The following is a 12,760-nucleotide window of genomic DNA, read 5'->3' as shown; positions in this document are numbered from 1 at the left end:
ATCAGAGCTCAGCTTTCAGTTCCTACAGGGCTCTGAAAAAATGAAAGCTGAGCTCTGATTGGTTGCTATGGACAAGTAAGACAGATTTACTATTAGGCAGTTTGATTTAGAGATATTGGAGACAGGTTACGTGGGCCACCCTGTATAAAAAGAAATCTGACTGTTTCCCAGAAGGTCATCTATGTCCCCACTTGTCCTCACAGTTATGTGTCTGGGTGCATGACAACTGGCTGCAGAAGAATACTTTCTGCTGTGCCTTGTCTGGAAGGAGAACAAAAAGATTGTTAAAGTGAACCTGTCATCAGAACGGGCCTGTTGAGCTATTTACTTGTTCACAATGGTTACTCAATTTGTGTTTATTTGTGAAAAATCAAGTTTGAAAATGTCATGTTTGCTATCCTGCCCACTTCGCTGTTAGACCGTCCCTTTCAGAGCCTGACCATGTGCCGGTGCACTCCCTGCACATATCAGGATCTCGGTGGCTGAACAAGGTTTTCTGCATCTGCTATAGCAGACATCACTTGGTGACTCACCTCGCAGAGATACAACCCAGTGACTCCACTAGCTACATTTTCATGACATCAGGTACATTTTCAAGTTCGATTTTTTCTTTTTTTTTTTCTTTAGACAAAAACACAAATTGGGTATTTAAAAAAAAACTTGTTGGCAGCGTGACCAGTGCAAACACATAAATAGCTCAATAGGCCCGCTCTGGTGACAGGTTCCCTTTAAGCCCCAGTCCTTTCCTAAGCCCCATCCCTCAGTCATGAGATGAAAATGGAAGAGATCAGCAAGAGATTAACTTCTGTGTCCTTTACAGGATTTCTAGAATAATCTTTGTGTTGGGATCATGCAGAAAATACTGCAGACTGACTGATAGTAGGGCAACGTTAGCATTTATTTCTAGGTTTGGTGTTCCTTTTAATAGCAATTGCCTAGAAATCTAACCCATGATAGTCTGCAGTTGTGGTTGTGGTAAATCTGGTTATATATATATATATGCCTAAACTTTTGTGTCGATTAGTTTAATAATGTATCATTATAAGGGTTTCAGCTCCATTTGCTTAAATTCAAACCTGTTTGTAATGTAATATAGTACAACAAAGTGTAATATAATATATTTAAAGAGGGCTGTGGTGCATGCATATTCCTGTAACTGGCTTGCATACGGTGGTGCCTATGTTTATTTTACTAGTCTGTATTATTTTTCCTTTTTAGGGTCAAATTCTCAAGACAAGCATAGCAGTCCACAACTATCCTATGGAAAAGTTGGCTTTTCTGCAGGTGCACTGCAGGCACACCGCCCGGTCCCTCCAGACCTCCGAGAAGAAGAGTTTGTCTCTGTCTGTTCTATTGAAAGCAAGGCGATCCCCCCCTCGCACCTTTCAGTTGTTATAGCGTCTTATGACAAGACTATTGGTAAGGCATTTATTTTTTGACTGATAACAAGTCACAGTCTTCGATCAATTAATCTGTGAGCTGGGGATTAATGCCTTCAACATCCAATAAATATTGAAAAGCTGGACAGGGACAGCAAAATATTCCCAAATATATCAAGTTCATTTAATTATCCTGATGAAGTGAGAGGGGGCTTCAATCAACGCGTCCTGTTACCTGAGGGAAAGATTAGTATGCATGTGGGCTTATGGAGTTTCCACTCATTAGATCCTTCATCTCATCAGCGCTAAACAATTCTGCTTCACATCCCGAGCTGTACTTTGTAAGCCCAGACACCGCAGCCTGTCATAGTGTGCCGTGCACTTGCCAATACATCATTTATCTTTTACTGACATATCCATTTATTTGCAAATTTATTTCAAAGCAGACAAAATAGGAAGGTTAACATAATAATGTAAGGTCCTATAGAAAAATACATTAGGCTAAAAAGGAGAACATGGCTTCATCTGTCATTTTCTGTATTATGCCTAGTGACTGAAATGAGAATACGCAGTTGGGTATTGTAATATACAACTGTTCTTTAATTATGATTGTTTTATTTCTTTAAAAAAAATGGAGCAAGATGATGACTTCTACTTTTCTGGTGAGCAGTCCGATCATCCACTTCCAGATAGGCTTAATATTCATTCACACCACATCCAGTGCTTGTGCATGTGTATATAGTTGCCTACAATTGCCACTGACTGGCAATATATAAAAAGTATTTTTATGTATATACGGTAGTTAAAATTAAAAGCGTAGTCAACTTTCATTTTCAATACAGTTGGGCCTCCATAGGCTGGCAAAATGTGCGCTAAAGGGACACCCTTTAACGTTTATGAGCATACATGTTGGGAGTTTTGGACAGTACATCTGAGAGGTGTCGTGAAAATCAGGGGTTTCTCTATAGGGGAAGTGGCTGCTTTGGGGTCCAAACTCAGAAGGGGCCCACCCAGGAAGAGGACTAAAATATTTTATTATCAGGACCCCCTCAACAGTATTATAAAATTACATTATACACAGTATGTAGGAAATGGACGGAGCGGCTGCCGGTCCTGTCTTGACTTGCCACAGGAGTGAGGGTTTTACGGGTATTGCAAAGAAGTTACTGGGGGCCCTGTTCAAATATTTGCTTTGGGGTCCCCTCATTTCTAGTTACGCCACTGGTGAAAATGTATTCCATTTTTTTTTCTGTTCTCCTTGAGAAAGTCCCCATCTGTCCGGCTCTTATCGTGAGTGAACTTTACAGAGACATCGGGAATATGTACACTACAACATTAGTAATATGTGGGTTATATCGGTTCCCAATACATTAGAAATAGGTGTGTTATATTGGTTCCCAATACAGCAGGAGAGTTAGATATGAGTGCATAGTTATGTGGTGTAAGACTGTATACAGTGACTCACCTATACTATAACTACAGGTGAAACTCGAAAAATTAGAATATCGTACAAAGTTCATTTATTTCAGTAATGCAACTTAAAAGGTGAAACTAACATATGAGACTCACTACATGCAAAGCGAGATATTTCAAGCCTTTATTTGGTATAATTTGGATGATTATGGCTTACAGCTTATGAAACCCCAAAGTCACAATCTCAGGTCCCCTTTGCTCAGGGGGTATGGATTAATTAGCTGACTAGAGTGTGACACTTTGAGCATAGAGTATTGAACCTTTACACAAAATTCTAATTTGAAGCTGCATTAATGCAATTCCTTTTAATTTGCATTACTGAAATAAATGGACTTTTGCTCGATATTCAAATTTTTCGCGTTTCATCTGTATGCTACTGCTATCAGTAATTCTGTGTCCATTCCTGATCATCTGATATCTCTTCTTCACCGGAAAATAGAAATCCTTCATTCGGACAGACAACAAGGCCTTAAAGCTCAGGCTCTTCATGAACTTGGCAATCTTCACCTGTACGCAGGAAATAAAAGGTAAGGTTTAGTATGTTCTATTATAGCTTGAGATCACTTGTATAACAGTCACATTTATGTTCTGGGTGGGGCAGTTGAGTATTTCAGAAACTGTTCCACACCTATCAGTCTTTCAACAAACTAGGGATAGTCTCTTTTTGGAAAAAAGGAATTTCAGTTTTATGCTGCTCAGAGCAGTAGATATTGCTTTAGAGAGAACTGGTTCCAGTCATTCTCCACACTGTGCAGATCATGCAGTAAGTATTTTGGCTCTATACCAGACATCTTCCTATCTTCCAACTATTTATTGACAAGCTAAAGGTCTTTTCAGACTGCATTTGCAGTGTACATTCACCGCAAGTGCCAGGAAAGTGCCCGGCGAAAACAGTAAATGGGCCAATAGGCCTCCATTATACTGACGAAGATGGTGTGTTTTTATTTTATTTTGTTTTTAACATGGGCGCCTATGAAAAGGCCCTAATAACTGCCTTTAGTTGTGTCACTTTGGAAATAATAAGACACCAAAAGCTTTGACTTTCGTGCAGAAGTTCATCTATAGTCTAAACAGCTTTGCAATAAATAGCATATTTCATTGTATTCTTTTCGTAATACCATAACTACCTCATACTACTACCATAACTACTTATACTACTACCATAACTACTCATACTACTACCATAACTACTCATACTTCTACCATAACTACCTTATACTACTACCATAACTACTTATACTACTACCATAACTACTCATACTACTACCATAACTACTTATACTACTACCATAACTACTCATACTACCATAACTACTCATACTACTACATACTACTATACTACTACCATAACTACTCATACTACTACCATAACTACTCATACTACTACCATAACTACTTATACTACTACCATAACTACTTATACTACTACCATAACTACTCATACTACTACCATAACTACTCATACTACTACCATAACTACTTATACTACTACCATAACTACTCATACTACTACCATAACTACTCATACTACTACCATAACTACTCATACTACTACCATAACTACTTATACTACTACCATAACTACTCATACTACTACCATAACTACTTATACTACTACCATAACTACTCATACTACTACCATAACTACTTATACTACTACCATAACTACTCATACTACTACCATAACTACTCATACTACTACCATAACTACTTATACTACTACCATAACTACTCATACTACTACCATAACTACTTATGCTACTACCATAACTACTTATACTACTACCATAACTACTCATACTACTACCATAACTACTTATGCTACTACCATAACTACTTATACTACTACCATAACTACTCATACTACTACCATAACTACTCATACTACTACCATAACTACTTATGCTACTACCATAACTACTCATGCTACTACCATAACTACTCATACTACTACCATAACTACTCATGCTACTACCATAGCTAATCATGCTACTACCATAGCTAATCATGCTACTACCATAGCTAATCATGCTACTACCATAACTACTTATACTACTACCATAACTACTCATACTACTACCATAACTACTCATGCCCTGCCCCAACGACTTTTTTTTAGATGGTATTTAAAGAGCAACTACATTTTTCACCCCCAATTTTTGATATGTCATAGGGACATATCAGAAGTGTTGATCGGCGGGGGTCACAGCTCTGAGACCCCCACGGATCGCTAGAATGGGGGGTCAAAAGTGCTCAGCCGAGGGCAGCTGCTGAGCATCAGACTGTAGACGGTTTCAATAAGTCTATGAGCTTGTCCACAGTCTCGCGCTCAGCAGCGAGGAGAAGCACTTCTGACCCCTCGTTCTAGTAATCAGTGGGAGTCTCAGAGCAGTGACCCCCTCCAATCAACACTTCTGATATGTCCCTATGACATATCAAAAAAAAAAGTGTAGTAACTCTTTAAGGATATTAGTTTTTTTTATGTTTAATACTACAATTTTCAATTTTGTTTTTGTTGGTTCCTGCACCCTTTCAGTAGCCCTGCCACATGTAGCCCTGCCAATTCAACTCATAACAGCAAAGTGTGAAAATGGAATTCCTTTCACTGTTCCATATTCAGTATAGAAATGTATTAATCAAGGTTACGGATAAAAGGTATAATCTATTATAGTGTGCGCTGCAATGGAAATATATAATCACTTAGTAAATGTTAGGGAATGTAAGGATACAATGCTGTTTTTCTTTTGTGACATGTTTCATATGCCACGTGTGCTCTATTATGACCTTAAAATAGCGCCAATGAATAAAGTGCTTTCAGTTTGGATAGCTTCAGTGACATGTGTCTTATATATTGGAAACTGCTGTTATCTTCTGCATGTGTGTACAGTACCGTTAGGGGGGATTTAGCCAGGTTTGTCTCAATAGGGTTGTTTTGGTGGCAAACACATTGCTTTCTGCCGTCTTCATTAAAATGAATGGGACAGTCTGCAACATATCTGCCAATGTGAATATAGCTTTAGCCTTACAAGTAGACTATCTTCTTAAGTCTTTTGATGATCAACTAATTTGCGACTCGGCATCATTGTGGAACTACACATCTTGTGTTCCAAAAAAATCGGTACTATTGATAAAATATATTCCAGGTACGTGCACCAAAATCTAGTTGGCATCAGTTGATTGCAATGCCTTTTAGAGATCTCGCCTCTCTTTCTAAATAGGTAATACTACAAACCGGATTCAAAAAGTTGGGACACTATACAAATCGTGAATAAAAACTGAATGCAATGATGTGGAGGTGCCAACTTCTAATATTTTATTCAGAATAGAACATAAATCACGGAACAAAAGTTTAAACTGAGAAAATGTACCATTTTAAGGGAAAAATATGTTGAATCAGAATTTCATGGTGTCAAAAAATCCCCAGAAAGTTGGGACAAGGCCATTTTCACCACTGTGTGGCATCTCCCCTTCTTCTTACAACACTCAACAGACGTCTGGGGACTGAGGAGACCAGTTTCTCAAGTTTGGAAATAGGAATGCTCTCCCATTCTTGTCTAATACAGGCCTCTAACTGTTCAATCGTCTTGGGCCTTCTTTGTTGCACCTTCCTCTTTATGATGCGCCAAATGTTCTCTATAGGTGAAAGATCTGGACTGCAGACTGGCCATTTCAGTACCCGGATCCTTCTCCTACGCAGCCATGATGTTGTGATTGATGCAGAATGTGGTCTGGCATTATCTTGTTGAAAAATGCAGGGTCTTCCCTGAAAGAGATGTCGTCTGGATGGGAACATATGTTGTTCTAGAACCTGAATATATTTTTCTGCATTAATGGTGCCTTTCCAGACATGCAAGCTGCCCATGCCACACGCACTCATGCAACCCCATACCATCAGAGATGCAGGCTTCTGAACTGAGCGTTGATAACAACTTGGGTTGTCCTTGTCCTCTTTGGTCCGGATGACATGGCGTCCCAGATTTCCAAAAAGAACTTTGAATCGTGACTCGTCTGACCACAGAACAGTCTTTCATTTTGCCACACTCCATTTTAAATGATCCCTGGCCCAGTGAAAACGCCTGAGCTTGTGGATCTTGCTTAGAAATGGCTTCTTCTTTGCACTGTAGAGTTTCAGCTGGCAACGGCGGATGGCACGGTGGATTGTGTTCACTGACAATGGTTTCTGGAAGTATTCCTAAGCCCATTCTGTGATTTCCTTTACAGTAGCATTCCTGTTTGTGGTGCAGTGTCGTTTAAGGGCCCGGAGATCACGGGCATCCAGTATGGTTTTACGGCCTTGACCCTTACGCACAGAGATTGTTCCAGATTCTCTGAATCTTCGGATGATGTTATGCACAGTTGATGATGATAGATGCAAAGTCTTTGCAATTTTTCGCTGGGTAACACCTTTCTGATATTGCTCCACTATCTTTCTGCGCAACATTGTGGGAATTGGTGATCCTCTACCCATCTTGGCTTTTGAGAGACACTGCCACTCTGAGAAGCTCTTTTTATACCCAATCATGTTGCCAATTGACCTAATTAGTGTTAATTGGTCTTCCAGCTCTTCGTTATGCTCAAATTTACTTTTTCCAGCCTCTTATTGCTACTTGTCCCAACTTCTTGGGGATTTGTTGACACCGTGAAATTTTGAATCAACGTATTTTTCCTTTAAAATGATACATTTACTCGGATTAAACGTTTGATCTGTCATCTACGTTCTATTGCAAATAAAATATTGACATTTGCCATCTCCACATCATTGCATCCAGTTTTTATTCACGATTTGTATAGTGTCCCAACTTTTTGGGAATCCGATTTGTATAATAGAACAGCACAAACCCTTAGCTCATCACAATATATTTTGATATATACTGTGTGTTTAATTTTTGGTTATTAGGTGTTCATTAAAGGGGTTATCCGATGATCAATGTAAGAAATAAAAATCAGACATCATATAGTACATGAAAATCTCTTTCTAACCAAGTTACAACCAGCCCTGAACCTCACATGGTACTAGAAAACTTTCCATTCATTACCCCAATAGCTCTGCTAGATTCAACGTTGGCAGCTCAGTGGGTGTATCCTTTCTGCTGCAGCCCTGTCCCTGTAACTGTCACATCTGCTAATAGAAGATAGGGCTGGTAAAAGTTGAAGGATTGAACTGGGCATGTGCTACCACCTCAGTAGGACAAACAGCAGTAGACGCTATACAGATAGAATTTAATGAATAACTACTAGCTATATAACATTTTTTATTACATGCCGTATCAAAAGTATTCAGATCCAGGTTCTGCTTTAAAAAATCTACAATATTTTTTTGTGGGACAACTTCTTTCCAGCAGACAAACTCATAAAGGGAAACATGTCTATTTAAGTTACTTTTATTGCTAGTGAGGAGAAGTTTGGTAAATGAATGGCAATTTTTTTTTACCTTTTAGACAGGCCCAAAAGTATAGAGATGTAGTAGAGCTGAGTTTGTTGCAGTGGTAGGTATGAGCTTGTCATTTGGCAAACATTATCTGGGAGGCAGTTATCACAGTGAACAGTTAAGTGACGGATTCCGACCTGCTACATGTGTATGTACATGGATAAATTACAGGCATCTGAGGTGTTGACTGACGTATTGGTATATAGGAGAGTGTTCAGATACTAGCCTTTATGCTATGACTAAGAACATGGATTTTATTGTTCAAAACGCGTAAGAGTCTGGTTTGAGCCTTTTTTTTTTTTTTTTTATGTATGACAATAAAGGCTTGAAAGTGCTGGAAAAAAAAATAAAAAATTCTCACTGCTTGGACATATATTTGTTATGACCATTAGGAGATGCACTTTATCTTACCAGGAGACTATGACCTACCTTTTGTCATTTTTTTGGAATATGGATAAATCTTTCCCTGCAGCTGGTAGTCTTGATGTAACTGCTGTATTGAAAATATGTTTTTTTTTTGTTTGTTTTTTTGTTTTTTTCTCTGCCTTTAAAAGCATTGGATTATATTACAAGCCACATAAAGGAACAATAAATAAAAGCAGTTGGGGTCACCGTCATTTTACCATAGCGCCTCTATTCTGTCAGATAAAAGTGACTTATTCAGTTTTATTTCAAAGAAAAATTAAAAGAAGACCCTGCACTCTCATAGACTGTACTGTGACGGCGAGGAACCTGCGCTGAAATCCTCTCTGTCTTATGTTGGACAAACATTGCTTTATATGCTTCAGATCATCAACATACCGTATTTAAAAAATTTGTGACCAAAATTGTTTTGAGACTCTGCCAAAAGTATTTTTCTTTGAAATGACAATTCATTTTTCTTCTATACTGCTGATAATCTGCGTTGTGTGTGATAGTTATCAACGAAGATGTTTTCCATTGTGACTGTCATATTTATCTAGCGCTTACAGTAGCGGCTGTCGATGCCATTTACCTTATCTAGTGAGAGATTTATTATGTGTATGTTCTTTGCTTCTTATTGGTGCATGTAATTCTGTTGTTTCTTCTGTGCTGAATTCCAATAGGTTGGATATACAAATTAGGGATCTGTTGTATAGTTCCAAGGTCACCATATTTCTATACACTATATGGGATATAATGTGTCTGCTGTATCTGTTATGTATGTTACAGGCAATGCATGACATGAAGTTATTGTATAGAACGCTTAGCTTTTAAAAAAAATGTATTTATTTATTTTTAGCAAAAGTATGAAATAAGGTTATTCATTCTGATATTATATACCTGTACTTTCCCCAGGGACCTAAGAGAATGCCTATCTATTCTATAGAATAGTATAGCATTTTTGGCAAAGTATGAAATAATAGGGTTATGGTTAATAATAATAATAATAGTGTTAGTTAGGTTTTGGGTTAACCCTAATAATAATAATAATAGAGTAACGGTTCGGCCTTTAGAAGATAATAGGGTTAAATGCTGTATTAGACAGAGCAATTTTCGAGCCAGTTGTCAAGAACAAGTGTTTATAGGAATTCGTGTTCACAGTAACTGGCCTGTATAATTGTGCTACCGGTCAGCCGATAAATCAGCAAATGCTCATTTGTCTGCTGATTTGCATCTTTCCTCAGGATAAAAAGATGCCCAACTATCGGCAGCACATTTTCCTGTGTAATCAGTGATGTACTACCAATAATCAATCCCAGTACAGGTAGAAGGCAGCTCTCACCTGCTTATCCACTATTTGAGCACGGAGGTCGCACCTGGAGGCGATGATAAGTAGCAAGAAACGAAGAGATATCCAGCTCCAAAAATAGTGGTAGAAAAATCTGTATCTTTATTTTGCGGTAATTAAAATCTTCAGTAAGTCAATGCGTTTCAGACCATCATATATTCAAGGTCCTTCCTCATGACATGACAAATCCCAAATGGATTGCTGCTTAAGTGCTCCCCACACACCTGGCCCCACAATCATAGGATTATGTGACTGGTGGGAGCACATATGGAGCCATCAGTACACCAAACACATCTTGCAAAAAAAATAAAAATCATCAAAGTGTAGAAATAATACTTCTAAAAATAATATTCAGGTAGGGTCTATACTGTATAGACACATTCCTCATAAAATAAATAAATGTACAAAAATAATAGCAAGATGGAAAAAATGCTCACTATGAGTTTTGATTTGGGCTTTCTTAGCAAAAAAGAAATGGACAATACTATATATATATATATATATACAGCATCCTGTCACATCTACTTTCCATGCTGATATTTTTCCTCCCCCTTTAAGACCCATAGTGGCAGGGATAGGCTCTTTTTCTCTGAACGACTGTTTGAGTGGATTGATACACTCATACAGCCATTGATTCCACTATGTATGGGTCACTGCGGGGATGAGGGGAAAAGCAACTATGTATGGGTCACTGCGGGATGTTGTGGCTCTTTATACCAATATTCCACATAACTTGGCATTATTGTCATTGCAATGGTTTCTTAAAAGGTTTAGTGACTACTCTGATGAACTGCAGGAATACATGGTTATGGTGGTTGGCTTCCTCCTCCGGCACAATTTCTTCATGTTTGATACCCAATTTTATTTACAGGTTTCGGGGGTGTCGATGGGGGCTAAGTTCTCTCCCTCCATAGCTAACATTTTCTCCTCATCGACACCCACCCTTTCTCTGGTCATTTTCAGTGGTATGGTCGCATACATCTGAATTCCTGGATTCCATTTATTTTATTTTACATCATGATTCCCATAGAATACATTTTTTGGATTTGTGCCTGAGGGGGGATACAACCACCTCTTGTGTGCTGACTGCTACATTTAGAAAGGAGTCAGCCGGCAATACTATCTTGCATGCAACCTCCTGCCATCCACCACACACAATAAACAATATTCCAAAAGGTGAGCTTATTAGGGCGAGATGTCACTGCTCTGACTTAACCTCTTTTTCACAAGAAGCTGACAATCTAACTAACAGACTTATCCGCGGACCCTATTCACATAGATGCGTTTCTGCCTCAAAAAACGCAGTTGCGGTGTTGGACAGAAAACCACTTGTGTTCCCTCCAAGAAAATCAGCAGTATAATGTGCCCGTTTACCTGAATCTAAACAGACTCCTACCCCATTTGTCACACAATATAGTGAGGAATTGGCAGCAATTTGCAGAATTATTAAAAAATACTTACCCTCACTGGCCAGTGATAGACAATAGATGGATATTGTGACAAGTGGGGTAAAATGTATAGCACGAAAAGCCCCCACATTAGGCAATATGACTAGCCCTAGTTTATATCAAGATAAAAAAAATGCCATATAAACCCTTTTGGTTTGTTAGTAAGGGGAGTTACAAGTGTGGTCAAGTGTATATGCTGTGAACACACTAAGGGTGATAAGCATTTTACGTCCTCTGTAAATAATAAAGAATATGCCATCCAGTCCTATTTGAATTGCAATACTAAATATGCAGTATATTTAATAACCTGCAAGTATTGCTATTTACAATATGTGGGTTGCACCACTAATGAAATCAAAACTAGGATCCTCAAACATATATCCGATGTCCCACACTACCAAAGCCGCAATGTATCAGCGGCAAGTCTACACTTTGCGTTAGTACATGGGGGAGATACATAGGGACTAGTAGTACAAGGGATTGAAGGAGTTAGAAATCCTATTAGAGGGAGTGACCATAGGAGGAAACTTCTCAACAGAGAAGCTTTCTGGATTTTCCAGCTTGACTCCCGTCAACCCAATGGTTTAAATAAAAGGCATGATCTGATTTTGCAATATTAGGGAACCTTGCCATTATTTTTGTACATTTATTTATTTTATGAGGAATGTGTCTATCCAGTATAGACCCTACCTCAATATTATTTTTAGAAGTATTATTTCTATACTTTGGTGATTTTTTTTTTTTTTTTGCAAGATGTGTTTGGTGTACTGATTGCTCCATATGTGCTCCCACCAGTCACATGATCCTATGATTGTGGGGCCAGGTGTGTGGGGAGCACTTAAGCAGCAATCCATTTGGGATTGGTCATGTCATGAGGAAGGACCTTGAATATATGATGGTCTGAAATGCATTGACTTAAGTGAAGATTTTAATTACCGCAAAATAAAAATACAGATTTTTCTACCACTATTTTTGGAGCTGGATATCTCTTCATTTCTTGCTACCAATAATCAATAGAAGAGAATGAGGGAAGAACAAGTTCTGTACCGATTGTTCCTCCCACGTTCTCATTGCATTAGCCTGTGTAATAGGCTGATGCAAATGATCGCGGATGGACGTGTCTTTTGTAATTTGGCGTACGTTGTCCTTGGGCAGTCTAATAGGGCCCTTAGGGTTAGGTCTCATGCACACGAACGTATTTTGACCCTGTGTCCATTCCGTTCTTTTTGCAGATAGGATGCGGACCCATTCATTTCAATAGGGCCGCATCAATATGTCCCCG

General features: G+C 38.5%; 1 protein-coding gene across 1 annotated transcript in view; it reads left to right on the top strand.

Annotated features, from left to right (window-relative positions):
• CFAP54 (cilia and flagella associated protein 54) overlaps positions 1 to 12,760 on the top strand; it is a 383,858-nt gene that overhangs the window by 229,343 nt on the left and 141,755 nt on the right. The window contains exons 42-43 of the mRNA XM_044280574.1: positions 1,219 to 1,419; positions 3,292 to 3,379. Of these exons, the coding sequence (XP_044136509.1) occupies positions 1,219 to 1,419; positions 3,292 to 3,379 (289 nt within the window). The remainder of the gene's footprint in view (positions 1 to 1,218; positions 1,420 to 3,291; positions 3,380 to 12,760) is intronic.

Source organism: Bufo gargarizans, chromosome 2 (assembly GCF_014858855.1).
Source record: "Bufo gargarizans isolate SCDJY-AF-19 chromosome 2, ASM1485885v1, whole genome shotgun sequence".
In the NCBI taxonomy this organism is placed as follows: domain Eukaryota; kingdom Metazoa; phylum Chordata; class Amphibia; order Anura; family Bufonidae; genus Bufo; species Bufo gargarizans.
Note: the sequence above shows the minus strand (reverse complement) of the source record. Positions and strands in the feature narration are given on the sequence as shown.